At 52.0% G+C, this 26,164-nt stretch overlaps 9 protein-coding genes across 9 annotated transcripts; 4 read left to right on the top strand and 5 right to left on the bottom strand.

The window, feature by feature from the left end:
* The first annotated feature begins 52 nt into the window (after positions 1–52).
* BO97DRAFT_282873 (putative EF-hand calcium-binding domain protein) lies at positions 53–1,543 on the top strand. The gene is made up of 2 exons (XM_025691081.1): positions 53–465; positions 558–1,543. Exons 1-2 carry the CDS (start codon positions 405–407, stop codon positions 1,280–1,282), a joined length of 786 nt encoding a protein of 261 aa, XP_025553468.1. The 5' UTR covers positions 53–404; the 3' UTR covers positions 1,283–1,543.
* Positions 1,497–4,829, bottom strand: BO97DRAFT_412635 (uncharacterized protein; the record flags this gene model as incomplete). The annotated part of the gene is made up of 11 exons (XM_025696248.1): positions 1,497–1,786; positions 1,923–2,783; positions 2,879–3,024; positions 3,105–3,362; positions 3,464–3,649; positions 3,799–3,824; positions 3,949–3,966; positions 4,107–4,510; positions 4,564–4,660; positions 4,725–4,752; positions 4,816–4,829. 11 exons carry the CDS (start codon positions 4,827–4,829, stop codon positions 1,497–1,499), a joined length of 2,328 nt encoding a protein of 775 aa, XP_025553467.1.
* Positions 4,830–5,477: 648 nt separating this feature from the next.
* On the top strand, positions 5,478–14,127 carry BO97DRAFT_386852 (type I polyketide synthase; the record flags this gene model as incomplete). Its single annotated transcript, XM_025693554.1, has 15 exons — positions 5,478–6,092; positions 6,167–6,515; positions 6,566–6,650; positions 6,701–6,860; positions 6,915–7,463; positions 7,515–7,635; positions 7,690–7,849; positions 7,911–9,918; positions 10,048–10,272; positions 10,333–10,662; positions 10,722–10,783; positions 10,831–10,919; positions 10,971–12,790; positions 12,839–13,159; positions 13,210–14,127. 15 exons carry the CDS (start codon positions 5,478–5,480, stop codon positions 14,050–14,052), a joined length of 7,737 nt encoding a protein of 2,578 aa, XP_025553466.1. The 3' UTR covers positions 14,053–14,127.
* Positions 14,128–16,578: 2,451 nt separating this feature from the next.
* On the bottom strand, positions 16,579–17,459 carry BO97DRAFT_282824 (uncharacterized protein). The gene is made up of 3 exons (XM_025691080.1): positions 17,426–17,459; positions 17,242–17,346; positions 16,579–17,131 (listed from the first exon to the last, which is right to left on the bottom strand). Exons 2-3 carry the CDS (start codon positions 17,252–17,254, stop codon positions 16,671–16,673), a joined length of 474 nt encoding a protein of 157 aa, XP_025553465.1. The 5' UTR covers positions 17,255–17,346; positions 17,426–17,459; the 3' UTR covers positions 16,579–16,670.
* Positions 17,460–18,299: 840 nt separating this feature from the next.
* Positions 18,300–19,153, top strand: BO97DRAFT_404277 (uncharacterized protein). The gene is made up of 2 exons (XM_025694935.1): positions 18,300–18,433; positions 18,490–19,153. The coding sequence occupies exon 2, from the start codon at positions 18,549–18,551 to the stop codon at positions 18,849–18,851; it is 303 nt and encodes a 100-aa protein (XP_025553464.1). The 5' UTR covers positions 18,300–18,433; positions 18,490–18,548; the 3' UTR covers positions 18,852–19,153.
* An 868-nt stretch (positions 19,154–20,021) lies between these two features.
* On the bottom strand, positions 20,022–20,573 carry BO97DRAFT_282688 (uncharacterized protein). Its single transcript, XM_025691079.1, has one exon. It carries the CDS (start codon positions 20,432–20,434, stop codon positions 20,153–20,155), a length of 282 nt encoding a protein of 93 aa, XP_025553463.1. The 5' UTR covers positions 20,435–20,573; the 3' UTR covers positions 20,022–20,152.
* A 354-nt stretch (positions 20,574–20,927) lies between these two features.
* On the top strand, positions 20,928–22,093 carry BO97DRAFT_432984 (uncharacterized protein; the record flags this gene model as incomplete). The annotated part of the gene is made up of 3 exons (XM_025697575.1): positions 20,928–21,246; positions 21,446–21,772; positions 21,837–22,093. 3 exons carry the CDS (start codon positions 20,928–20,930, stop codon positions 22,091–22,093), a joined length of 903 nt encoding a protein of 300 aa, XP_025553462.1.
* Positions 22,094–22,148: 55 nt separating this feature from the next.
* On the bottom strand, positions 22,149–23,819 carry BO97DRAFT_441770 (mannosyltransferase complex subunit MNN9). Its single transcript, XM_025698201.1, has 2 exons — positions 22,368–23,819; positions 22,149–22,317 (listed from the first exon to the last, which is right to left on the bottom strand). Exons 1-2 carry the CDS (start codon positions 23,520–23,522, stop codon positions 22,297–22,299), a joined length of 1,176 nt encoding a protein of 391 aa, XP_025553461.1. The 5' UTR covers positions 23,523–23,819; the 3' UTR covers positions 22,149–22,296.
* A 434-nt stretch (positions 23,820–24,253) lies between these two features.
* Positions 24,254–25,882, bottom strand: BO97DRAFT_404275 (putative mitochondrial carrier protein). The gene is made up of 5 exons (XM_025694934.1): positions 25,410–25,882; positions 25,330–25,339; positions 25,114–25,269; positions 24,773–25,046; positions 24,254–24,710 (listed from the first exon to the last, which is right to left on the bottom strand). The coding sequence occupies exons 1-5, from the start codon at positions 25,585–25,587 to the stop codon at positions 24,291–24,293; spliced, it is 1,038 nt and encodes a 345-aa protein (XP_025553460.1). The 5' UTR covers positions 25,588–25,882; the 3' UTR covers positions 24,254–24,290.
* Between the last annotated feature and the right edge of the window lie 282 nt (positions 25,883–26,164).

Here is a 26,164-nt window from a genome sequence, read left to right as displayed (position 1 = left end):
CACTTCCGTGATTAGGCAGTGCATCGGACTTCAGATACCCCGCGGAGTTTCTACTAGTATTACTTATCATCTGTCCTTGGCTTGAAAATTGATATTTCGGTTTATAACTTGAACCCCTGGCCATCCAAAAACAACCACGATGACCTGCGACACGGTTGTGCTTAAAATCGCCGAACGACAATCGGAGACATCCATTCGGCCTCGGACTCGGAGCCGATTGCAGTAAGGAGGTTGAATCCTGGTGTCAAGGGGCAGCAGCCAACAAACACCTGCAGCGCTGGTGGTGGGGGCCAACAGCAGTGCGCAGCCTCACAGCCTCGCCAACATCTTCTTTCCCCTCACTTGCGAGGACACCAGCGACGGCATCATCTCACTCTGCGCTGCGCTCACACCAAGCCATCAAGATGAAGTTCCTCTGCTTACATGGCAAAGGCACCAGCGGTGCGATCTTCAAGTCCCAGACAGGTCAGCTACCACCCAATGTCCCCTCCAAATCCCCATCCCAATCCCAATTCTCCTCACAAGCCAGTCAGCTAATCAGAGATAAACAACAACAGCGGCGCTCCGCTCGCGGCTGTCGGAGCTGAACATCGAATGGGACTTCGTGGACGGGTTCTACAAGAGCGACCCAGCGGCGGGCGTCGACCTCTTCTACGCACCACCCTACTACGCATGGTACGAGAACGACACCGTCGACGAGATCGTCGCCTGCCGCAACAAACTCCAAGAATACATCCGCACTCACGGGCCCTACGATGCCGTGATGACCTTCTCGCAGGGAGCAGCGGTGGCGTCCACCTTCGCGCTGCTCCAACAATCTGAGGACCCCTCCGCGCCGCTCCCGTTCAAGGCGGCGATTTTCATCTGCGCCGGCTCGCCGCTGCGCATCATGGAGCAGGTCGGCTACGAGATCGCGCCCCAGGTGTGGGAGAAGGACCTGTTGACGCGGCAGGCGCTCGCCGCGCAGGCCGACGCCTCCGCCATCCTGCTGCAGGGCTCGTCGCGGTGGAACGCCGGCGCAGCCTCGTCCCGCGAGTCCGAGGAGGATATCCGTCGCGAGATCACCCCGTCCGACGTGCGCATCCCCGTCCCCTCCGTCCATGTCTACGGCGCCCGCGACCCCCGCTACTCCGCTGGCATCCAGCTGTCGCAGACTTGCGACCCTGCTAAGAGGAGGATGTATGATCATGGCGGTGGACATGAGATCCCCCGCACAGAGGCCGTCACCAGCAGTATTGCGGCGTTGGTGCGCTGGGTGTTGCGCGCCGGCGGTGTCTTATAGATTATTGCTGGTGACATTGTGTATATGGCTTTGCATGGTAATAGATGGTATTGATTTTTGACATTGGGACTAGCAATAGGGATGTAGATTGAAACCTTAAGGGTTTTCCGACGCGCGATAGCATTAAGCACAGAAATAATGAGCGAGAGGGGCGTGGTCAAGTGGGGAATACTGACTGTTAAGGCGACGGCCCTCTGGACGGCACCGCATTGCATCACTTGACGAACCGGACCTGCTCCCTCTTCCACATCAGGGCCACGGCAATCAACTGCGCCGCCCCAAACGCTCCAACCGCGTACATCTGCCGGTTATAGCCTAACGCATAGACTCTCCGAATCTCCTCCTGGACCTCCGTCGGGACTCCGCCAAGAAGGTTCGGGTCTGCTGCAGCCTCGGTTCCCGGAAGATGGGCCTTGACGTAATCGATCAGGATACTGTTAACGATAGCCACCCCGAGCGAGGCCCCGATCATGCGCGCTTGGAGCGTCAGGCCCATCGCGGTCGCTAGTCACAGTAGTTAGTTAGTTAGTGCATTGGGGTCTTTGATCAGCAACATGAATTTGGAATTCAAGGGAGGAGGGTGTGTGTGGTAAGCACTAGCAGCCCCGAAGGGAAAACCTTCCCAAAAGCAAAAACTTACGTTGATCAGTAGTGTCGCCCACCACCACAGGCACACACATATACAGCGCGGCGATGGAGATCCCGATGCCCAAGCCCGTGATGGCCATGTATCCGTACTGGCCGGGCCAGATATCCGGGGTGGCGGGGACCGAGGAGAGCAGGAAGGCCCCCACGATCTGCAGCACAGACCCTGCCGCTGCGAGATACACGAATGGCGTGCGCAGTCGCCCGGCCAGGAGGCTGCACAGCGCGGCGCCGACCGGCGAGCCGACGCCGAAGGTCAGGACTTTCAGGCCCGCGCCGATCGCGCTGCTGTCGTTGACCGTTTGGAAGCGCTGCGGGAGCTCGATGTACAGGATCGTGACCGCCGGTCCGGTTAGGAAGCATCCACTATACCGTAGACGATAGAGTTTCGGACCCCGGTCAGCTAGTGTCAGACGAGGAACGTGAGAGGAAGGGGGGGGGCAGGGGCGCACGAACAGGATCGCGCCTAGTAGGACTCGGTTGCGTAGGATTCCCCACGGGAGGATGGGCTCGAAGCCTAGGTACTGGCGATTGGCTACCATCCATTCCCATGCGACGAACGCGGCCAACAGCGCCCCTGAGATGGCTAAGAGGCTTATAATGGTGGCTGATGACCACGCATACCGGACGTTGGCTTCCTGGAATGCGGCTACGAAGAGGACGGAGAAGGAGAGCAGGAGCAGGCAGCCGACGGTGTCTGCTTTCGTGAGAAAGCTCCATGGCCCTTTTCTTGCGTTGCGAGGATTCTGGTCTTTGAGCTTTGTCGAATTGACCTGGTCAAAGTCTTTCGGAACCAAGATGCTTATGATGGCCCATGCCACTACCCCAGCGGGAACACTCGCAACCCATGTCAGCACTAGAGACGTTCGGTAGAGGCAGGGTGGTCATACTTGAAGAGAAATATCCAACGCCAGGCGCCTGAAGCGCTGATACCACCTCCAATCAACGAACCCAGGATCAGTGCGAGTGTCAGCACGCCTGACCCCGCTGCACTGGCAATATCGAATCTTTCAGGGGGAACCATCCGGATCAGGCCGAAGAGGCACGAGGAAAAGACGCCAGATCCTCCAATGCCCTGGAAAGCGCGGCATATAATGCTATTGTCAATTAATTCAGAACAGGGAACAGGATCTGACAGGGAGCTTGGCCAGGGGATAGTTGGTTAGACGCTACTCACAGCTGACTCATGGTCTGGGTAGCAGCGCAGCCACCAGAAAAGGCCACGAAAATGGCTAGTGAAACCAGAATCGCTAGCTTGAGCCCGATGAAGTCGCTGCATTTGGCCCAAACAGTGAGGAAGCCCGCAAACGCCAGGAGGTATGAGGTGATGATCCAGGTGCTCTGATCTTGGCCATCGAGGTGACGACTGATGGTGACTAGCGAGGTGCTAATGATTGTGATCTCGGCCGTGGCGAGGAATAGACTCAACGCGATACTATGAGAAGTAATAGTTTAGGTTAGGAATAATCGATCATGGATGGGAGGATGAATGGAGGGAGGGATGATTGTCTTCTGATGTTGTCAGATCGAACTTACCCGCAGCCAGCGAACCAGAGTCGAGGGCCTTGCATGTACCTCGGCTGATTTCCCATCGATCGACCAGGAGTGTCATTGTTCAACCCTTCAGCCAATGACGCGCTGGAAGGTTGGGTATGCAGGTTGTGCGAGTCATGAATCGAGGTATGTGTTTCGTGATTGGTATCCATTGCTCTGATGTGGTCACTGCGAGTTAGTGTTAACAGCAGGATTCACGCGGACAGACTGATGACTTGGGGATTACTTCATACATATAAGCAACCGAATCGAATGATCATCACACGCACTACTCGAGAGCTACCACAAAAATATTCTTTGTGATCGCCGAACCTTACTACCAAAGAGATCCGGCCGAACTCGGCTAGACACGCATACCACTAGGGTGTCTCTTAAAAAAGCAAACTCGCACCACCACTGCACTGAGATATGTGAATCAATGTCTTCGCGGGACCTTGCATTTTCAGCTCTCAAAAAAGCAAACACACACTATTGTAACCAATGGTCTACAAATACAGTGCACGCGCTATGCTTTGGATGCAGCTTCGATAACCCGGCGAATGACATGCACAGTTTGCGTGACATCGCTTTTAGACCCGGCCCCAGGAATCTCATGCCCTAGCGCATGCACATGAACCCATCTCACCTCCGCCTTGCATACAGTATTTGTCAACGGAACCTTGTTGGCAGCCCCATCCTGCGAGCCCCAGATGTGAGCCGTTGGGATTGGAATCACATCCTTGTAGGCCTCCAGGTCGACCTGCTTGACCTCCCCGCGCTGAACAGCTTCGTAGTCGAGTGGTGGATACGTGATCGAGAGGATGATTGCGAACTTGAAGGGCAGCTTGCACTCGCTCTTGTGCTTAGCTAGATGCGCGAGATAGGTGAGAATCAGTGTGCCAGCTTGACTGAACGCGATGACCCCGTCGTATGGCCCTTCATGGTGGAGCAGCGCCTCTAAATGTTGATAGGCGGCGACTCCACTTGCAGGGTCCTTCTCGTCGATGTAAGCATACATTTGCTCATGCTTGTTGGCGATGACTTCGATCCCTGCACCCACGTTGGTTCCTGCTTATTGGACTGCGGGCCGGGGTGAGACCTACCTGGCTGCATCGGCGCAGGGATGTTGCCTTCGACAAAGTCGTAGGTGTGGTTGTCTTCGAGTTCATACCGGATGGCTGCGGTCTGAATCTCGAAGATCTGGTGCTGTCAGTCTGCCTGCTTGACCTTGAGCTGAGTTGTGATGTGGTGTAAGATCACTTACTCGAGAGTTCGAGCCGGCTCCGTGTAGGCTGGCTTCATGTCAGCGTTGGAGAGGACTTCAGAAGAGTTTGCAATTGCCTGAAATAACCTACCAGAGGATATGCATGCTGAAGGGAGGGTTGAATGGAGAGTGTATCTCACAGGATATGGAAGTGCACCCAGATAGGGGACGAAGAAGGGAGGAGACCACACAACAACCTGACAATCTCTCTTAAAAGACGTGAATACCTCTTCTAGAAGCTTTCCTCGTCATCCAGTGGAGGAGTCTCGCTTATCTATCATGTTTGTGAGTGGGGATGATCCCCGTTGAGCCCACGGGTCATGCGGGTTCGTTGCACTAATATCGAGACCGGCTATGAACTGCAGTGAATGAGCGAGTTCTGATAGCCGGATCCGTGTCTGCTGAGCCCGGAAGCGGCCTCAAATGAGCCGGTGTTACTTCTGAGACATCTCTCTCATGATTTTGTGAAAAAACGGGAAGTATAACAAATGGCTATCAAGCCAACTCAAGCTGACCCATTCATATTTCATCCACCCACACACATCCGTTTCGTGTCTTCTCTCATCCTTGCACTTCATGAGATCATGACTCCGACCACCTTTTCCACCTCATCACGTCAGACGATTCAGACCTTCTAGCCTTCTGATCCCTGGCACGATTTTCAAGGAAAGATGTAAGTCTCATCCCAAGCTCCTGCCTATACGAGGCTTTACAGCATTAATAACACCTTCCTCACAGCTTTCTTTCTTCACCATGGAGTCAGACTGTCTGAAGCGTGATATTCCCCCTCCGCTGGCCATCATTGGGCTCTCCTTCCAATTTCCTGGAGACGCAGCCTCTCAAGACGCGTTCTGGGACATGCTGGTTCAAGGCCGATGTGCATCCACTGAGTTTCCTGGTGACCGGATGAGCATCGATAGTCACTACAATGCCAACAGAGACCAGCTACACAGTATCTCCTGCAGGGGAGGGCACTTCCTCACACGCGATCTAGCAGCCTTTGATGCGCCATTCTTCAACATGTCCGACACTGAAGCGAAAGCTATGGATCCACAACAACGCCTTGCTCTAGAGACTGTCTATCGAGCTCTCGAAAATGCTGGTCTCCCCATGGACATAGTGGCCGGCTCGAAGACAAGCGTGATGGCTGGCTCTTTCTGTAACGACTATCACATGCTGCAAAACAAGGATGCCCTGAATGTGCCCAAGAATGCCACGGCTGGTAACTCCAAAAGCATGATTGCGAATCGAATCAGCTGGTTCTTTGACTTACTAGGCCCGAGTGCGACTGTGGACACTGCCTGCTCGAGCAGTCTTATGGCTGTAGATTTGGCATGCCAGTCACTCTGGAGTGGTGACGCAACTATGGTATAAGAATTCTTTTCCTATCATCACTAAAATACGCTCTCAATGCATTGCTAACCTTCTGGCTTCGACTATAGGGAATCGCCCTGGGGTGTAATGTCATACTAGCACCTGAAATGACGATTGGATTGGACAACCTCGGACTCATGTCTCGCGATAGCCGCTGTTATAGTTTCGACAGTCGAGCCAACGGATATGCGAGAGGTGAAGGTGTCGGTGCTGTGGTCATTAAACGTCTTGATGATGCTGTTGCGGCCGGAGACACGGTTAGAGCGATCATTCGGTCCTCGAGCTCCAATCAGGATGGCAAGACTCCAGGTATCCTGCAGCCAAGTAAGGATGCGCAGGTACGGTTGATTTGCGACACCTATAAGAAGGCAGCTCTGGATATGGGAATGACGAGATACTTTGAGGCCCATGGCACTGGTAAGTGATATCCCACTCTTGACTGATAGGCGGCTGCTAATGATGATTAGGGACTCCGGTTGGCGATCCTATCGAGACTAGGGCTATCGGGTCAGCGTTTCATGATTATCGTTCACGTGGAGAGCCTCTTTACGTGTGAGTGGTTCTCAACAAAGTCCGAGACCCTATTTCTAACGAGATGCCAGTGGCTCTGTGAAATCCAACATTGGCCATCTAGAAGGAGCCAGCGGTATCGCGGGGTTGATCAAAGCGGTTCTGATTTTGGAAAAAGGCATCATTCCACCAAACAGCAGCAACCTGCAGTCACTAAACCCTCAGATTGACGAGCAATACTTTAACCTGAAGGTAAGAATTTTTTGTCTCATAACATGAAAAGCTCTTTTCTCTGACTCAATGCAGATCCTGACCCGTGCTATTGCATGGCCATCCCCGGGTTTACGCAGGGCTTCCGTCAACTCCTTCGGGTTCGGTGGTGCAAATAGCCATGTCGTCCTTGATGATGCTTACAACACTTTCCGCATGTGTGGCATCGAAGATGGCCGTCATCAGACTGTGATAGACCCTCCATTGCTTCACGGCCTTGAGACATCATTGCATGCTTATTGTCATCTGAATGAAAAACCTGATTGTCGTCACCCACAAACAAGCGGCACTGTGGAATATGCATCCGAGCCTACACTGCTCGTGTGGTCTGCTGCAGATGAACCGGGCATCAGAAGACTCGCAGACTCATGGCGGAAGTACTTTTCTGCTGAAAAAGTGATGGAAGGACCCACGGGAACTTACCTACATGACTTGGCCTTCACATTCTGCGCAAGACGGAGCCAGTTGGCATGGAGGTCTTTTGTTGTAGCGAAGCCATCGGAAGATCTACGGAGTATCACAGAGAAACTAAGTCCTCCTGTGCATGCCACCGCCAATCCCCGCATAGGCTTTGTTTTTACTGGTGTAAGTACCTCTTCCCGATTCAAGTCTTGTGACACTACTGACAACAAGCAGCAAGGAGCTCAGTGGTATGCCATGGGTCGTGAGCTTATCGATCGATACGACGTCTTCAGAGATACTCTCATTGATTTAAGCAAATACCTGAAGAGCCTTGGCTGTGAATGGGACATTCTAGGTGAGAGTCGATGCATCTTTACGGCCTGTACAATGAGTAACTTTCCCTGCACAGATGAGTTGAAGAAGTCTGCTTCAGATACCCGAGTCAATGATCCAGCTTTCGGACAACCACTATGCACAGCACTCCAGATTGCATTGCTCGAACTCTTCGCAAGCTGGCATCTCTCGCCCGCTGCTGTGGTTGGCCACTCGTCTGGTGAGATCGCGGCCGCGTAAGTCTATCCCTGACGGACATTACCACCAATCTCTGCTGACATGTATACCTTCTTTCAGTTACTGTGCCGGTGCGATCACGAAACATGCTGCTTTGAAGATAGCGTATTACAGAGGTTACCTCGCGGGTCATCTTGGGAAATCCAGCCCCATGAGAGGTGCTATGCTCGCCGTGGGGTTGTCTAAAGGTGACGTGCAGAAGTACCTCAAATCCATTGCTCTTCACTTTGGTGAGCTCAAGCTGGACTTCGCGTGCATCAACAGCCCAACAAGCGTGACTATCTCTGGACAGCTCGAACAGATTGACTTCCTTCACCAGCTCCTCACCGATGACAAAGTCTTCTCGAGAAAACTCGCAGTCAACGTTGCATATCACTCGTTCCAAATGAAGGAGATCGCTGACAGGTACCAAGAACTATTGGGTGAGCTTGAACAGCCAGTCACAATGAAGAAATCCCCGGTGATGGTGTCCAGTGTCACAGGGACATGGACTTCGGACGAAGAGCTATCAAAGCCCGAGTATTGGGTGAGAAACATGGTGTCGCCCGTGCTATTCGACGAGGCTTTAGCATTGCTGTGCCCGCAATCACGAACGACAACTCGGAAGTTCGACGGCAGTCATCGTCACAAAGTGGCCTTGGATCATCTCCTAGAACTTGGACCCCACTCCGCTCTTAAAGGTCCCTGTGAAGACATTCTGAAGGCAGCGGGTAAACAGGACCAAGTCTCTTACATTCCACTCCTACGCCGTGGTATTTCCGCTGTCGAGTGCATGATGCAAAGCGTCGGTTGCCTGCACTGCAGCGGCTACCCAATTGACCTGACCTCGGTCATCAGTGCATGTGAACTGGGAAGAGAAAGTCAGCCTCGTGTGCTGATTGACTTACCGGAGTATCCCTTCAACCACTCCAAGTCATATTGGTTTGAGAGCCGCCTCAGTAAAGGCTACAGGTTCCGCCAATTCGGCCACACGGAATTGCTAGGTACGCCTGAGCCCGACGGAAATCCCATGGAAGCCAGATGGAGAAACATCATCAGGCTGTCGGAGATGCCGTGGGTCGAAGATCATCAGATCAACAATAGCATTCTGTACCCGGGGGCCGGAATGGTGGTCATGGCCATCGAAGCGATCAAGCAACTGGCAGACCGGAATCGAAGCATCGCCGGGTTTGACATCAGGGATGCCGTCTTCTCCTCGGCTCTGCAGATTCCAACCAATGCTGAAGGTATTGAGGTGGGCGTCTACTTGAAGCGGGTCGGTGGTGCCAAAAAGGATGCTACGGGTTGGTTCGAGTACCGCATCTGCACGTACGAAAACGAATCGTGGGTTGAGAACAGCTCAGGGTCGGTCCAGGCTTATTACAAGGCCGACGAGTCAGTACTCAACGTTGGTCATCGCGACGAAGACGAATGGCAAGCTTGTCTCGTGGGTAAATACCAGCTTGCACTCGAGCGCTGTACTACACACGTGGACTCAGTCAAACTCTACCAGAAGCTGCGCAGCTGTGGCTATCACTGTGGTCCGGCATTTCAAGTCATCGAGAGAATTGGTCACAAGCAAGACGAGTACAGGGATTTGATCGCGAAAATCAGAACCTTCCAGCCGAGCAGCATAGGAGGATCAACGACCTATCCAGAACATACCATTCACCCAGCCACCCTGGACGGCGTTGTGCAGATGATGGCAGCGTTGGAGACTGAGGCTGGACAGCGAACTGTTCCCGTATACGTTCCGACACGGATCCACCGGCTCTGGATATCCAATGCCGGCGGACTGAGCCATCCTTCGACAGACGCCATCAATGTCTACGCGACTTCTACCCGTTCCGCCATTGGCGACACGCGGTACTGCATGACAGCGTACGATCGCGACGCCTCCAAGGCCCTCTTGACTTTGGAAGGACTGAGAGTTACTGCGATCGCGAGTCCGGAAGCATCCTCCCCCGTGGATCAGTTCAAAGCCGACAACCTGTGTCATCGTATCGAGTACAAGCCTGACGCTGATCTGCTCAGCAACTCTGACTTCGAGACTGCCTTTTCCATAGAGAAACTTCAAGACCAGAGCCAAGTACAGCATCTGAGGGACATTGAGTTTCTGATTGCAACATACATCAACAAATATGCCGATCAACTCGATGCGATGGACAAGGACACCCTGGCACAGCATACAAGCCTGTACATCGAGTGGATTCTCCAGCGTGAAGAACTAATGGAGCTTGATGCGTCTGACTTCGGCTCCATCGAATGGCGACACCACATGGACGACGAGGCCTATGTGTCCAAAACACACGAACGGGTTGAAAGCACCAGCAAGCGGGGTCTTCTCGTGAGCACGATCTGCAAGAACTTGATCGAAATCCTCGATGATCCTCTCCCCCACCTGTTCAAAGACAACTTGCTGTCGGATGTTTATTCTGAAATGGTGTTCTCTCTTCTTGCTCACTTGATTAATGAGTTAACTTGCTAATATTTCTCTGCCCAGTTGCAAACCCTGCCGGCAACAACAGCCCTAAAGAAGTACATTAATGCTCTCGCCCACAAGAACCCCCGCATGAATATCCTCGAGGTCGGCGCCGGAACCGGAGCGATGACGGAGCTCTGCATTCAGGCGCTGTCGTCATCGGACCCAGAGGGTTCGCCACGTTACGCCCAGTGGGACTATACCGATATCTCGAGCTCGTTCTTTCCTGACGCTGTGAGTCGTTTTGAGACGGAGAAGCAGCGGATGAACTTTCGGGTGCTGGATATCGAACAGGATCCGGAGATACAGGGTTTTGAGTGTGGATCGTATGATCTGGTCGTTGCTTTCCTGGTGCGTGTCGATTCTTCCAAAACCCAGAAACGTCGGCCGCTTATATTGACACCACATAGGTTCTTCACGCAACAGTTGATTTGAAAACCAGTCTGAGAAACGTCCGGAAGCTACTAAAAGTGTACGTTATTGGCAGCACATATGTGGAGCGATACTAACATGAGGTAGAGGTGGGAAGCTATTGCTTTTTGAGATCACACATCCGGATCCGGTTAGGGCTAGTTTTGTCTTCGGACTGTTCGAAGGCTGGTGGCGTGGTAAGGTCCTCGCACTGGTCCTCGTTGAAACTCCACTAATAAACTTGGTAGCGGGTGAACCCTATCGTCAAGATCATCCGTGCGTTGATGTCGACGACTGGGAATGGTTGTTGAAAGAAACGGGGTTCTCAGGATGCGTTCTTGCGATAGACGATTATGTCGACAAGGCGTGTCATGAGGGAACGCTCATCGTGGCGAGTGCCGTGTCTCTGGTGATGGATAATGAGTCCACTACTCTAGTTGATCCTGCTACGGCTGGTGAAACCAATCCTCCCAACTCTGACTCCCAGAAGGAGATCAATATCGTTCACGATACCGCCAACTACACCCAGGCCTATCTTGCAGGTGTACTCGCACAAATCTTGTTCTCTATCGGGTTCCGGAAAGTCATGCTACGCAGCATCGAGGATATTATCAATCGAGACCTTTCCTCTGATGTCTGGGACATATCACTACTCGACTTTAATTGTCCTTTCACATACAATATGACCGGACAAGAGTATGAGGCCCTCCAGCAACTGATGACAACGACCACGAATCTTATCTGGGTCGACGGCGGAGGAGGTCGTGAGCCCTCGCCTCAATTCCGGCTTGTTGATGGCCTGTTCCGGGTTCTCGCGCGGGAGCTGTGCCGGGCGAAGATCACAACCCTGTCCTTGGAGCAGGATGCCTTGTACCTGCATCAAGCGGAACAGATTGTCAAAGTCTTCAAGACCGTCATATCACCTACAGATGACTCAGATACAGAGTACAGAGAGATCGACGGGGTGATCCACACCGGTCGGTTGGTGTCTGCTCGAGCTATCTCTCAAGCCGTGGCCCAGATGAAGCTCCCCCATCAGCAAATGTCCAGGGCATATGGTGCGGGTCCACCGCTACGACTCGAGATCGGCACCCCAGGTCTCCTGCATACGCTTCGATTCGTCGAGGACAAATCTTTACAGAATCCCCTGCAACCAGACGAGGTCGAAATCAAGGTGAAAACTGTTGGTCTCAACTTCCGCGACGTGCTGATTGCTCTTGGCCGCCTGGAGAGCGATACCCTGGGGCCTGAATTCGCGGGAATCGTTGTTCGAGTTGGCTCGGAGTGTCAGCGGTTTAAGGCTGGCGATCGAGTGGTGGTCTTCCACCCGAGTCGCTACGCGAACTTTGTCCGTGTACGTGAGGATATGGCCGTCATCAAGATCCCAGATGACACTATGTTTTTCGCGACCGCGGCTGCGATTCCGGTGGCCTATGCTACTGCGTGGATCACGCTTAGACAGTTGGCAAGGCTGCAACCCGGGGAGTCAATTCTTGTACACTCAGGAGCAGGAGGCACCGGGCAGGCAGTCATCCAGGTTGCGCGGCATCTGGGAGCCACAATCTTCACAACTGTCTCGACCGAAGAAAAGAAGCAATTACTGATGGAGCGCTACCACATCCCAGGAGACCACATCTTTTCCAGCCGCAATACGCTCTTCGCGAAAGGTGTCAAGCGCCTCACGGATGGACGGGGTGTTGATGTGATTATCAACTCATTATCTGGGGATAGTCTCATAGCATCTTGGGAATGCATCGCGCCTTTTGGGCGGTTCATCGAGATTGGAAAGAATGATATTCTGACGAACACGAAGCTTCCAATGCTGCAGTTTGAGAAAAACGTCAGCTTCTCAGCCGTGGATCTAGCTGAGATGGCGTTTGACCGTCCGCGCGTGATCAAAGAAGCTCTGGGGGAGATCTTTCCTTTGATCAAGAGCGGCAGATTGGCACTTCCCGAACCAGTTCAGACATTTGGTATCGCAGATCTTGAGCATGCGTTCCGGCATCTACAAGGCGGAAGGAATTTTGGAAAGGTGGTATTGGAGCTTAAGGATGACGACCAAGTCATGGTACGTTCACAGATAAAGAAAAAAGGAAACCCCGACTAACAGAGGCAGACGGTTCTGGATACCAAGTCATCGTTCGAATTCGAGGGCAACGCGACATATGTGATTGCCGGCGGTTTGGGAGGCCTTGGTCGAAACATCGCCAGCTGGTTCGTGGAGCGTGGGGCTCGCAATCTGATTCTACTCTCACGCTCCGGTCCCAAGGGTGAGCATGCACGAGAGCTGGTCGCGAAGCTACAGCAGAAGGGTGCTAGGGTCGTGACTCCAGCCTGCGATATCACGGATCCAGCGTCGCTGAAAACCCTTCTCGATGTCTGCAGTCAAGTCATGCCCCCGATCAAAGGTTGCGTGCAAGCGTCCATGGTTGTCAGAGTAAGTCACCACCCGAATGTTCCACCACATCAGCTAATAACCCCAACCAGAGCGGTAATTTCGAAACCCTCGATTACGATTCGTGGAAGGCATGCACAGCGCCCAAAGCCCAGGGATCCTGGAACCTGCACGAGCTTTTACCGCGCGGCATGGACTTCTTCGTCATGCTCTCCTCCATCAGCGGGATCTGCGGCCCCATCACAGACGCCAGCTACGCAGCCGGAAACACCTATCTGGACGGATTGGCACGGTACCGCGTCAGCCAGGGCGAGAAAGCCGTATCTCTGGATTTGGGGCTGTTCCTTTCGGCCGGCTACTTCCACGAAAACCCGGACAAGCGGGACCTGTTCCTCGCCAACACCGTCTGGGACGAGATCTCGGAGGCCGACCTACATGCACTACTAGACATCTACTGCAACCCGAACGGCGAGCATATCTCGACCCCATTGGAAAGTCAAGTGGTGGTGGGCATCACGCCACGCACCGCCGAGATGGGTCGCGCCAAAGCCGACTGGATGAAGCGGCCGTTCTTCCGACACCTTGCGTCGTTGCTTGAGACGCCTGCGCAGCCTCTGGCAGCAGCGATTGGGGGCTCGAGCCTGGCGGCACGGTTTGCGGGGGCGCGGACCACGGCCGAAGCGGTCGAGGTGGCTCTGCAGGCGACGCGCGAGAAAGTATCCATCATGCTCTCGGTGCCGGTGGACGAGATCGACGTGGACCGGGCGATCCATCAGTACGGGGTGGACTCGCTGGCCGCGGTGGAGCTGCGGAATTGGTTCTCCAGGGAGATGCAGGCGGAGATTGCCGTGTTTGATATCTTGGGCGGTGCGAGTATTGCTTCGGTGGTGACGTTGGCAGTGGGGACGAGTCGGTTCAAGCGGGAGGATGAGTAGGAGGGCGGGATTGTAATTGTGGGAGGTATTCTGTTGGTGTAGTACAGGGTGATCGGATGGAAGGGATTCAGAATGTAAACAGAGAAAAGATATATGAAAACTGAAGGAATATTCTTATTCCGCTCACGTACCTGTGACTCTACCCTGCTTTTGGGTGAAATCCCCACCACCCCACTAATTTACTGTTAACCTTTAAGGCGATTAGTGACAGGGCCCACCCCCCAATACTAGAGATACAGAAAGTGAAACTTCAGAAACTGTTTTGATTCAATGATAGCCGATGATCTCCTTCTTACTCAAGCTACCGTGTTGAGCCTTCTATATCCCTAATCTGAGCGGGAAGAAATCACCTATTCCTGGGGTTCTGCTTTCTCTGTTAACCCTGATATACTACTATTATAGACTTGAAATGGGGTTTCTGATAGCCAGCCCAGTAAAAGTAGTAGACCACCCCCGACACCGGCCCATCAACACCACATCAATCGACCCACGAGGCTAAATCTAGACTACAATCAACACCCTCACCCCAATAAAAAAACCACTTAAGAAAATTGTTTTGAAAAGTTATGTACAGTACTTGGTATCTGGTTTCGTCAAATCCGGAAACACATCACAAGCTCCCGCGTGGGCGCCTGGACACCTTAAGAACTCGAAAGATATTTCTAGCTATGGATACTAACTACATGAAATAGGATATACTCTGTTCATTCTATCTATCTAGTCACCGCAGGAACTCGAGTATAATATTAATGAGAAAAAGAAGAAAAGAGGCAATTGGATAATCGCGGTGGTATATCCAAATATCTGAATTAACAAAGGTCTTCCCGTTCTGAACATAGCAGATAAAATATGTTAATATAGAGTCCCTGATTCTTACATTAAAGCAAATTAACACTATAAGTACCACTACATCTGTTGATGAGAAGTTACAGGAGGCGAGGTTGTTGAAAAATGGGAATAGTATAAGTTCTCAAAGCCGATTATTGGTATAAGCAAGTCATCCCACCTGCTTTCAAAGAGTATAGTAACCTGTACAATGCTCATAGCAAGGTAGTTTGAGATGTCGGCGCTACGGGATGCTTTATTTGATTCTACCAAGCTTTGCAGCTGCAGTGAGACTGAAGAATATGGAGCTTGCTTTGGGGACTCCTCTGACTCCACTGATGAAGTTGAGGAGAACAACGCAATGGATGACGCGCTGAAGCTACTTCAGTAGGCTTGAAGAAAACATGTCACCTGCAAAATAGTCAACGCAAAGATCAAGTTAGAGCTTCTTGCCCTTGCGGAGCAGATCGCCCCATTGCAAGAACTGCCTCTCTGTTACAATACAGTCAATATCAAAGACCTTAAAGGGTTAATAGAGGTTATTGTGGGAGCGATCGTTTACTGATGCTACAGTAGTGGTGTTATCTACCCTGGCCCTCCGGTTACGAATACAGGTCAACTCTTGACGTCCTTGATCTTCTGTTCAAGCGTCTCTTGCCGATATACACTAGGCGCTATGATAAAATCCGGTTCTGTAACCCATTCGGCAACCCGGTTATTGGATTTGACTTGCCACTCTATTAGATAATGGTATTGTCTCTTGTAAGGCTCAAGGCAATGAAGGAAACGGAAAAAAACCCTTGCTGACAGATTGCCCAATTCTGCCGACCACGTGCTCCAACAATTCGAATCTTCCAGAAACGCCGAGTCTAAAACAGTCTGTCATTGTATGTTGCTATGGAACAACATGTAAGAAACCTGTGTCTCTGCTCACTTGACCGCACCGAAATGTCTGAAAGCTTCGTGAAACCGTTCACTGTCCACAGCGGGACTGCTTAAGTCCTGGATAACGAAAAGGACTCAGCGCCCTGTCACGATATGCTACTCGACCAGGTCCTCTTGACGGTTTAGTCGTCGGTTTCTTTTGCTTTTTGGTTGACCTAGCTTTGCCGCGGCGAACCCGCTCATCCGATTCCAATTCATTTGTTTGTTGTGCTGCGGCAGCTGATGGGCTTGGTGCAGGGCGCAATTCTCGGTAACGAGACTTCTGATTGCCCAGTCGACCATTACTCTCCTGTGATTGTGGTGAGACTTGAGAAGTTAGATATACAGGCTTTCGCTCCGGATTGTCCATTGTATCGCTTTCTAGGGCTTGTTGCTCATCATTTTCTCCCCTGTCAGTGAAGTGGAGGTATGTTAGCCTGACAGAAGCCTCAGAGGTATCTCATATCAACTTACCAGCTGGGCGTCCAAGTGGGAAAAGTTCCGATTGATCTTTCTTGATCAAGCCAGCTCTTGTTGATTGGCGCATACTGAAGAGAAAGGGGGAAGTACGCTGTTGGATCCCCGATTTGCTGATTAGGGCCAACCGGTATCGATAGAGGATTTACGTCCGGACAACTTGCGAACTGGGTAGTCGCCGAAGTATGATCTATACCATGCTCATACATCCCCTGACCTCCACCCGAAGCAGAAATAATTTTAGTCAAGGAATAGTTGTCAGGAAGATACTCTGGTCCCCCAGTCAAACCGGGCCTGTTTCCAAAACCCGTTAATAGCCATCCACAAACTTTTGCACCATGAATTGTCACTCCTCCCCTGATCGCCAGCACTGAAAGTCATCAGGAGAATATCTATTCTTGGTCTGAAAGGCATTGCTCTGGCTGAGCATATGAGACTCTTTCAAACCAGCAGCGAGTGGTGAAGCGGCAATCAAAGATAAGCAAGAGAGCGGTATTCCACAAGGTGTATTTCACATAGGTCGTGATAAGTGACAAGACCCTTGGCCCATACATAAAACACAACTCTGCAGATCCTGCCAATAAATATGCCTTTGGCCCTTGCTCCTTCTCCAGACGTCTTCTAATCTTGCCGCCCGTATGCCTTTCTCTTGGTTTCCTCATATTTGGCCTTCCCTGGACTTTCTGCTGCGCAAGCCTCATCGGTCGTTCACGGCAGCTGTATTCTCTTGTCCCCTTTCTTCTTGACGCTTGATCCAGGCCGGACAGTCCACCGGAGTGGCCGACCAAACTCGCTTTTCTAGTGCCCGATCCTTCATTGAAGAGATGTTTCACTATCAAGCCACCGATTCTCGCTTGCGAAGATCGATTTCAGGTCGCTGCTGACGGTCTTGGAGAGCTGGATGGCTGGAAAAGTTGGGGCGGAGAGGGGGGGGGGGTACGGCTGGGAGTACTTCTAACTTACGATCCCAATTCATCTTCTTGTGGGGAATTCGAGACGCTGAAGCTAGGGTACTGGTTACACTCCACTTGTTGAAAAGGCTCGGGTATAGTGTAATTCTCCTGGTCGCTGTATGCAGGAAATTCCATTTGATATTCCATTACGGAGAGATGTTTAGCCCAGAGAAGGATGAAGTGTTGCGACTAACTTGAGGCGGATGATCACTTCCAAGCCAAATTTAAATTGAGAAGTCTAGTAAGACAAACTGAAGGGGTTGCAAAGCAGGACTGACAGTGAGCAAAGTCAACTATGGCAAGAGAGTCGGTTTTTCTATTTCGTGGACGCGTGCAACTCTGCAGGACGCGTCCACTAAGCCCTCGAGCGCGTTCGACCGCGAGTTGATTTCGTCTTGAAATCAGTTCGAAGGGGATAGAAAATACCACTTTCTCTGGTCAGCGCTTGTGTTGCATGAGTAGTATAGGATGGAAGATAGCCTGGTCCAATCTTCGTAAGAAAAACTAGGGCACGGACGATCATTTCTATGCTAGGTATAGGCGGGTGAGTTGGGCACCTATCGTAATGCATGGTACGGACGACAGAGCGTGACCAATAGCGCTGCCAACAAACATTCAATAGAGTCTACTAATACAGTGAGCTTTCCAATGCGGCACTGTAATGTACATCCCAATCAGATCATTCTGTATTTTGCCTTTCTCCTCCTTCCCAGTGGACCAGCGACTCCCCCCCTTGTCCTCCTTCTTTTCCAAATGACTGACAATATCCAGTTTGAAAGAGCATCTGCTAACATGAAAGACTCTTGACTCGACGAATGATAACCTTGAGAAATAACCATGACGTCTGGAGAGTCTGGGAAACAGGATGTGCGTCCGCCTCAAGAGACACTTGGCACAGACTGGGAAAAAAATGCCGCATAGAAGCAATGTGCAATTCGAGATTTGTGATTCGATTCCAGCTGCTGCAATATTTTTTCTCCAACACAGTTCCAGGTCAAGATGACTATAAGTAGGAGAGGATATCCTTATATGACCTGCCCTATAATTGCAGTTGTCGACCCGGAAAACCATTGAGTGAGAAAAGCCTACTCAAGCCCGCCAGGTTATAACCCACGGACTCCGCCTGTCTTTTCTTTTTTGACCATCATCATCATCATACAAGGACTTTGAACCACAACTCACGAGTTGTATTTCTTTCGACGGTAAGGTTTCTCTGGTGCTGAGCATACTTCACGGAGACCACGCCTGACCAGACCAGAAGACCCTATCTCCTTCACTTGTTGCTCTCGCAAAACTACACCACAGGGTCGTGATAAGATGCAGCGCGAATATCCTCCTCGTCTCTTCGCGAACGAACCACTCTGCTGCGGATTTCCAATGAGCCGCCACCAGACGTACGGTAACAAAAATGGTAACGTGAACCGGCCCTACTACAAGTGCAAGGATTGCAGCGATATGGTGTTTGACGATTGGGAGGGTATTCGTGGCGGAAACCCTGATTGTGCCTGCAATCCCCCAAGAATTTCCCGCGGACAGATAGAGAGGGGCAGTGATTACACCTTCCGCTGCGCGAGGGGCAGATGTGATTTTAAGATGAATATTGAGGATTGGCAGGAGTGATGATTCTGTGATGCTGGGAGTGATGCCGATCATGGACTTATAGTGAGAAGGGACAATAGTATAAGAACGCGTTAAAAATTAGTCGACGACTACCATTTCGTGGGAAGTGTAAGAACTGGATTTTGGTTCTAGGATTGTTGAAACTGAAATACTTGCACTTGTCGCCTGTATCATATTTTCGAGTAAGGTCCCGCTGAGAATGTCGAGTGGCGGAAACCACAACCGATGTGTTATCTGTTCAATAGTTCTGGACAGGTATATATGCAACAATAACTCTTCCAACTTGGGCTGTCAAAAAAAAAGGCTCCAGTAATAGGGGAGGGCCAGGACTATACCTTGCACTGTGTCCGTTGCCACCGTCCTATTGTTAAGTATTGATTTTCACTTGATTGAGAAATGGATACTTATTGGTGGAACTTCATTATATGCCCGGCCCTCCTCCCATTCTCCAAATTCTAGTAGTGGAATTTTCTGTCATTGTAAGATTAAAGGGTAACGGGCTGTGAGAATACGTTGTCCATAGGCAACGGTTGTCGCCAAAAGTGTTAAGATATGATAGAGAGCTAGTGTTATGACCGAAGTTTCTTTTGGGTTTGGTGCAAATTGAAGAATTATTCTGACTCCCAAGTCGCGTGTTCGTGTACTGTAGACGCTCCTATAAAGCTTTATAATAAAAAGGATTTATTATGCTGGTTTCGCTGGAAGCCTGGTTATTGGTAGCCTAGGTCCTTCACTGGCTTAATAATATCTAGCTGTTGTTTATCCACAAAAAAAAACTGAAGTCTGCCTATATCAATACTTCTCAGATCATCTGTGATATTGAAAATTAAAAGTAGTGAATCAGGCGCGAGGCTGAAAGGGCTCCTGATATCTGCTGTTGGCCAACTAGGGGTCAAGCCGTCATGCGGGTTGATGCCACATGAGATCTGCCAGAAACCCGGCACAGACATTCCATGGTCTGTCTGATTTGCCCAAGTGTTACCATGAGAATGAATTCTAGTGCGATGCCTGACTATACTCAGAGGTACTAGTTATGACTAGGGTACCGTGTATGAAGCGGGAATCATGCACTGTATCTCCTTAAATATGATTAGAATAGTGTATAAAAGACGGGTATTGCTCCTGTTAAGGCCAGTATATTGGACTAAGAGTATCTTACACATCCCCTATAATTTTGATGCGGCCAGTTCAATAAAACAAGCACACTAGCATCCTAGCAATAAGGTTCTAAAACAATAGTAATGTGTTTGTTGGTCAAGCCAATGTTAAAGACCTACGGTATCTTGATACGCTTTATACATCTATACGACAAGATGGTCGCAGAATATTTGATCCAATAACGCGCGGCGATATTGAAAGTGGATTGATTGTACTGTGTCAAGCGGCCGACCATGGAACGACCGACCATGAAGCGACCGACCACGAAGCGACCGACCACGAAGCGACCACCACCGAAAAGACCACCGAAGAGACCACCACCGAGAAGACCGACATTCAAAATATCCTCCAAGATCCAGATTCGAAAGCTCTTGCAAGATATACAGGGGGGCTAATACGAAGACGAACAACAACTGCGTATACATAAGCCAGGGACTCAAGGATGTACCAGCGCAACAGTGGGTATGTTTACTATCTAGAATACTAAGGTCCCTCTTGACTATCGTCGTAGATCCGCTAACTAAGGATATGATATTACCAATAACTCATAAGATTTTACATGAGCACAGCTAGAGTAGTAGCGGTGTTGAGCATATTCCGAGGTGGGAACCAAAAAGAATTGACAGTCCTTGTTTTGATGATGTCCTCAGATTCATGTCCTTTATACTAAAGATCTATTGGAGCATCAGTTAGCTATTGAGTATGCTTGGAGCGGACAGTAAGCTTCCCCATAAAGAATACTTTCCAATCTGTGAGGCTGGAGTATACAGCTCATCCAGGGCATCTAGCACTACCAACCTTCACTATTCCTTCTATAAAACAAAAGAGCAGCCTTCCCACATACAGGAGACATTAGACAGTAACATCCAACCTCAATCCCTCAAGCTAAACCCAGCCTGTGTACGAATACAATCCACAATGTCCACAACCAAACCCAAAGTCCTCCACATCGGCGACAACATCAAATACAACCACGAGCTCTACGCGCGCTTCGCTTCACAATTCGAGCTCATCCAGCCCAGCGCCGCGGAGCGCTCCCGTGCCGAATTCAAGCGCGCCCTGCAAGAGGGACGATGGGGCAACTTCCACGCGATCTTCCGGCCCTTCTGGAACACAGGCGGCGAGATGAGCAACTGGGACGAGGAGCTGATCTCGTTGCTACCGGCGAGCGTGCAGATTATCGCTTCAGCAGGGGCAGGCTATGACTGGGCGAACGTGGAGTGTTTCGCGCGATATGGTGGGTTGTTCCCTTTCCCAGACAATCCCAACCCCATCCCCCACCCCTTTTCCCACCCTACCTTAACAGAATACATATAAAAGGAATCATCCACTGCAACAGCGCAGCAGCCCTCCAGCAAATCTGTCACAGACACAAGGCTCTTCCTCCTCCTCAGCGTCTTCCGAAACCTCCGCTGGTCCCACGCCGCAGCGCACAGCACCTCCCCGCACGCCTTCCACGACGGCGCACACCCACTCCCCTTTAACCGCGCGCAACCCATCCACCCAAACCATCGGCATAATCGGCCTCGGCGCAATCGGGCTCACCATCGCGCGAAAAGCCCGCGCCGCGTTCCCCGGGATCCGGGTTGTGTACCACGATCTCGTGCGGAAGGGCCCCGAGCTCGAGGGCAGTATTGACGCTACCTACGCCGCGACGCTGGAGGGGGTGTTGCGGGCCGTGGATTGCGCGGTGCTTGCGACGTCGTTTGCGGGGTGCACGCTTATTGATGCTGCAGCTTTGGGAAAGTTTAGGCGCGGGGCAGGTTGGTGGATATTGCGAGGGGCAGGTTGGTCGATGAGGAGGCGCTTGTGTGGGCTTTGGATGAGGGGGTTTTTTGAGTGCGGTGGGCTTGGACGTGCATGCTTCGGAGCTCGTTGTGCATCTTCGGCTCGCGGCCAGTCGGAGGGTTATGATGCTTAGCCATGATGCTGGGGGGCGGTGGATACACATGTGGCGGTTTGAGAAGTTGGCTATGGAGAATCTTCTCGGGTTTTTTGGGGAGGGGAGGGCCGTGACGCCTGTTAATGCGCACTTGGTAAAGATGGATAAAGGGGGGGGGGGCAAACTAAAGAGTTTGTTGTAGTGGCTCTGCACCTTGAGACAGGTCATGGTTGGGAGATGTGGATGGTGTTGTTTATGTATGCTTTATCTGGTCGGCTTCATACCTCTATATTAAACACATGCAGAGCCATATCCTATCTTTCCTCTCTCGACGCCTGAAAATCGAACAGCCGCCAATTGAAACGCGCACAGCGCTTGAGAGATGATTACACCCCCTATAGTTATCTACTCGTTATAATGATACACCTGTTCATCGTCAGTCAACTAGATCCCCAAACAAAGCTAGCAACACTTACAAAATAATCCGGCAACCCATACACCGAATACCCCAGCCGTCTTGCCATCTTGGCAAACCCCTCCGTCTCCACGAGATGGTAGAACGGAAACGCAGGAAACATGGCCCCGTCGCGATGCACGTCCGCCTTGACCATCAACGCCGTACCGCCCACGCCGTCCAGCTGGATCTCGCGCTCGGGCCGCGGATAGTCCTTGTTAGCCATGTGGGCCATCAGGCTGCGGTAGGTCGGGAGCTCGGCGTAGCCCTCCAGCAGGATCTCGTCGGGGCCCATGATATCGGCCAATTGCTGGGCGGTGGAGCTATCGATCCACGAGTTGAAGTCATAGGGTCGGACATCCATCTTCTTCACGTCCTTGTTGTAATACCGCTGGAAGCAATTCGGCACAATCACGGGCCGGTCATGGGCCGTGAGGTCTTGGATCAGGGTTGGGGGCGTCTCGACGATGTCCGAGTCCAGCCACAGCACCCACGAGGTACTGGGGCCGAGGGTCGTGAACAGCAGACTGTTGCGCGCCAGGCTCATGGACTCGCGCCGCGCCTTCTGGTTCGACATCTTGTGCCGCTCCTTCTCGTCCTGCGACTGGATCGGGGGCTCGAAGTCCTGCCGCAGGATGCTGATGCTGGCGAACCGCTCGGCCACCGGTCCGTTCTGCGTCTGTCCGATCGCCCGCTCCAGCGCCGCCACCGCCGCGTTGCCCCCCTTCGTCTTCGGCACGATGAACCCCACTGAGATCAACTCGTGCGGGTAGCTCAGCTTCACCACGTTGTCCCAGTATTCCTGGTAAAATCGCGCCAGCGGCGTCAGGATGAGCACGCGCTCGCCCTTTCGCGCTGAGTCGCTGGTGCTGGTCAACGCGTTCAGGTTGTAGTGTTCGACCGGCGGGGGCGCTTGGTGGCCATCGTGTCGGACCGATTGGGATTTCACGAACGGTTTCGTCGGCGGAGAGAGAGGGTGTTCGGCCGCGTCTTCGAGGCGGAGTTGCGACGAGGCCGATTCGATATCGGGGGTGTTGCCGCCGGCGGCGGCGGCGGCGGCTGCAGGAACGGGAGAAGGTGAAGGGGACAGCAGGAAGCAGAGAAAGCCGAAGGCTAGGAGCGCCGCCAGTATGAGGGTGATGGGACTAGTGCGACGCATGTGGCGTGCCGCGGCCATCGTAGCCAAGCCCGACTGTAAGATAAAGAATTAATCTCGAGCGCGCAGGGAGTGACTTTCTCCGTCTTGTATTGCTTGAAGAGGTGAGGAAAAGAAGCGATCAAGGTGGTTTCTGCGGTGGTCGATTCGGGGCTAGATCGACGATCGGGACTGCGGTCGCTCCGTCTGGCCCGGAAGGAATTAACGGGGAGGATTCTAGCCAGCAAGATGACAAGGAGAAGAAGAAATTACCAGCCGTCCCCCAAACATACTGTAGAAGAAGAGAAGGTGGGAGGGGAGAGACGGTGGAGGGTTGGAGGTGGTGATGGGGAAAGAGAAAGATGAAGATAGATGTGGTTCAATGGAAGCCTGCCGGGATTCGAAACGGACGCGCGGACCGAATCCAGCCAACCTCTCATCTTCAAGGTTCAATCCTCCGCCCACACTCTCTCTCCAACCCAATCCAGGCTCCCTCACCATTATTCGACTACTACGTCCGTACACCTCAGCGCCCGGTTCGTTGCAACGATCTGCATCCAGCCAGAGACGCCAAGCTCCGTTTTGCTCCCAGCAAGTTGCATTGGGGCCAGATCTGGCCGGATGCGGCCGTCGCACTGCAGAACTGCCAAACCAGCCGGTCTTGCGACTGTTTCCAGTCTTCAAATTCAACCCTCCCTGGAAAAATGAATGGGTCTAACTTTTTCGGTTCTATAATTAAAGGGTCTAGATATGTCTAATGTCGTTAATGCGTTCTTACAATAGAGGGGGGCAATCACTATAGGCCCAAATCTATGGCAGTGACCGCATCACCCCCTCGAATGCAACCAATGCCATGGCATTCGCCGGGAATGCTCGCAAGAAACACGGTACAAATCCCCTCCAGTACCCTCTCAGTCCGCGTTCCCGATACACCGTGATTGCTGCATCTTTCCACCGGCGGAACCTGCGTTCCCCGTCCCCTAAGGCTCCTCCCATTGGGTCCGTCATGAGCCGTTGCTTCACCACGTCCGACGGATATGAGGTGAGCCAGAAGATCTGCGCCGAGATACCACCCGCCCAGAAGTTGATCGCGGGGGCAGACAGACTGGTTTTCTCCTTCATCAACCGCGTCAGGACGTCATATGAGCCCCACCAGAAGAAAAAGAAGGCGCGGAAGATAATGGTTGCGCAAAGTCCGCGATAGAGCCCCGATATCCCATGCGTCCGAAGCTGCAGCAAAGTCATCAGCCAATCTATCTTGACCCAAGCATTTGTATAAAGTCAAGACTTACCAGTTTCCGCACGCAGTCAATAGGGCCGGAGTACATGCGCTTCGTTTTATCCGCCGAGTACTGAATCTGCAGCCGTGCCTTGACATGTTCCACCGGCGCCGCGATAAAGCTAACAGTTGTCCCCGCCATGATCCCTGCGATACCATGGCCGAAACTAGGCAGAGTGTTGGGATCGGTTTGGCGGCCGCTGAGGGGAGTCATGGCGCGTATATGAGGCTTCGAGAAGACATTCTCGAGTAGCAACCGGCGGTATAACGTCAACGACCCCAACATGCTAGAAGAAGAGCCGATGGTCAATCTCTTGCCTTTACCCCCGCAGGACCCCAGAAAGCAGGACTTACACCGAATCCATGACCATCCATCCGACCAGCGGCGGCGTCGCTCCCTTATACAACCCGCTCACGCCCTCCTTCCGCACCGTCTGTAGTACGCAATCCAACGGGCCCCTGAAATGTGATTCGTGACTCGTCTGCAGGCGCACTTTGACTGTATCGAACCTGCAACGTTATGGTTAACTCACGGATATGGTAGCGGGTGAAGCGACGGAGTTGACGTACGGATGTCCCACTGAAGTAGCGTACAGATTAGCCTTGAGTTCTCCTGCAGCTTCATCTAGAGCCAGAAAGCAGGAACGTACCTGTTAACTTGGCAATACCAGAGAATACGCCTGCAACGAACCCCTTGTAATCGCGCTTCGAGCTCGTCGAGGGAGGCGGGACTCCGCTCTCTGTACCGGCCTTGGCCATTTCTTGTGACAGCGGGCGCTCCGCTATACTGGCCGGTGACGAGGTGATTGATGTGGGGGTCGAGGACATGTTGGAAAGGAGAGTGTTTTTAGGGATGTAAGGGAGATTGTGTATCGCAATCCCTCATGCACAGGCCGTAATATGAGGTGTTTCGAGTGCTGTGCCTGGCCGACAGGTATAAAATTCGGTCGCAGGATTGCGTCGCGGTCCGTTATCGGACGAGGGATCGAGGAACTTAACAGACTTGAATGTCGTCCATGGGTCGAGAAAAAATTGATAACAGAAATGATCTAAACAATTAGAGATACGACAGCAATGCACTATACAAGAACCATAGAGGTGAGGAAAGAGAGGCAGTCGTGGGGAAGACGGAAAAGATGGGGGAGAGAAATAAGACGAGGAGCAATCCGATGCGGCCCCGCAAAATCCGGCGGCTCGGGGAGTTGTACGCCAGCTCCGGACGGGAAGACTGCCGACCGGTCGGTCACTCCCTTCGCGGAGGCTACTCTTTCCGTATCGGTATTAGTAAATATGATCATACAAAGACATCGAAGAACACCAAAGTATGAGTAAAGAGTCAATGCCTGCTGCATCGATCTGGGCGGGTTCTATGCATGTTTCAGTCTAGCCTCGAGGAAGACAGTCT

Source organism: Aspergillus homomorphus (assembly GCF_003184865.1).
Source record: "Aspergillus homomorphus CBS 101889 unplaced genomic scaffold BO97scaffold_9, whole genome shotgun sequence".
Classification (NCBI taxonomy): domain Eukaryota; kingdom Fungi; phylum Ascomycota; class Eurotiomycetes; order Eurotiales; family Aspergillaceae; genus Aspergillus; species Aspergillus homomorphus.
Note: the sequence above shows the minus strand (reverse complement) of the source record. Positions and strands in the feature narration are given on the sequence as shown.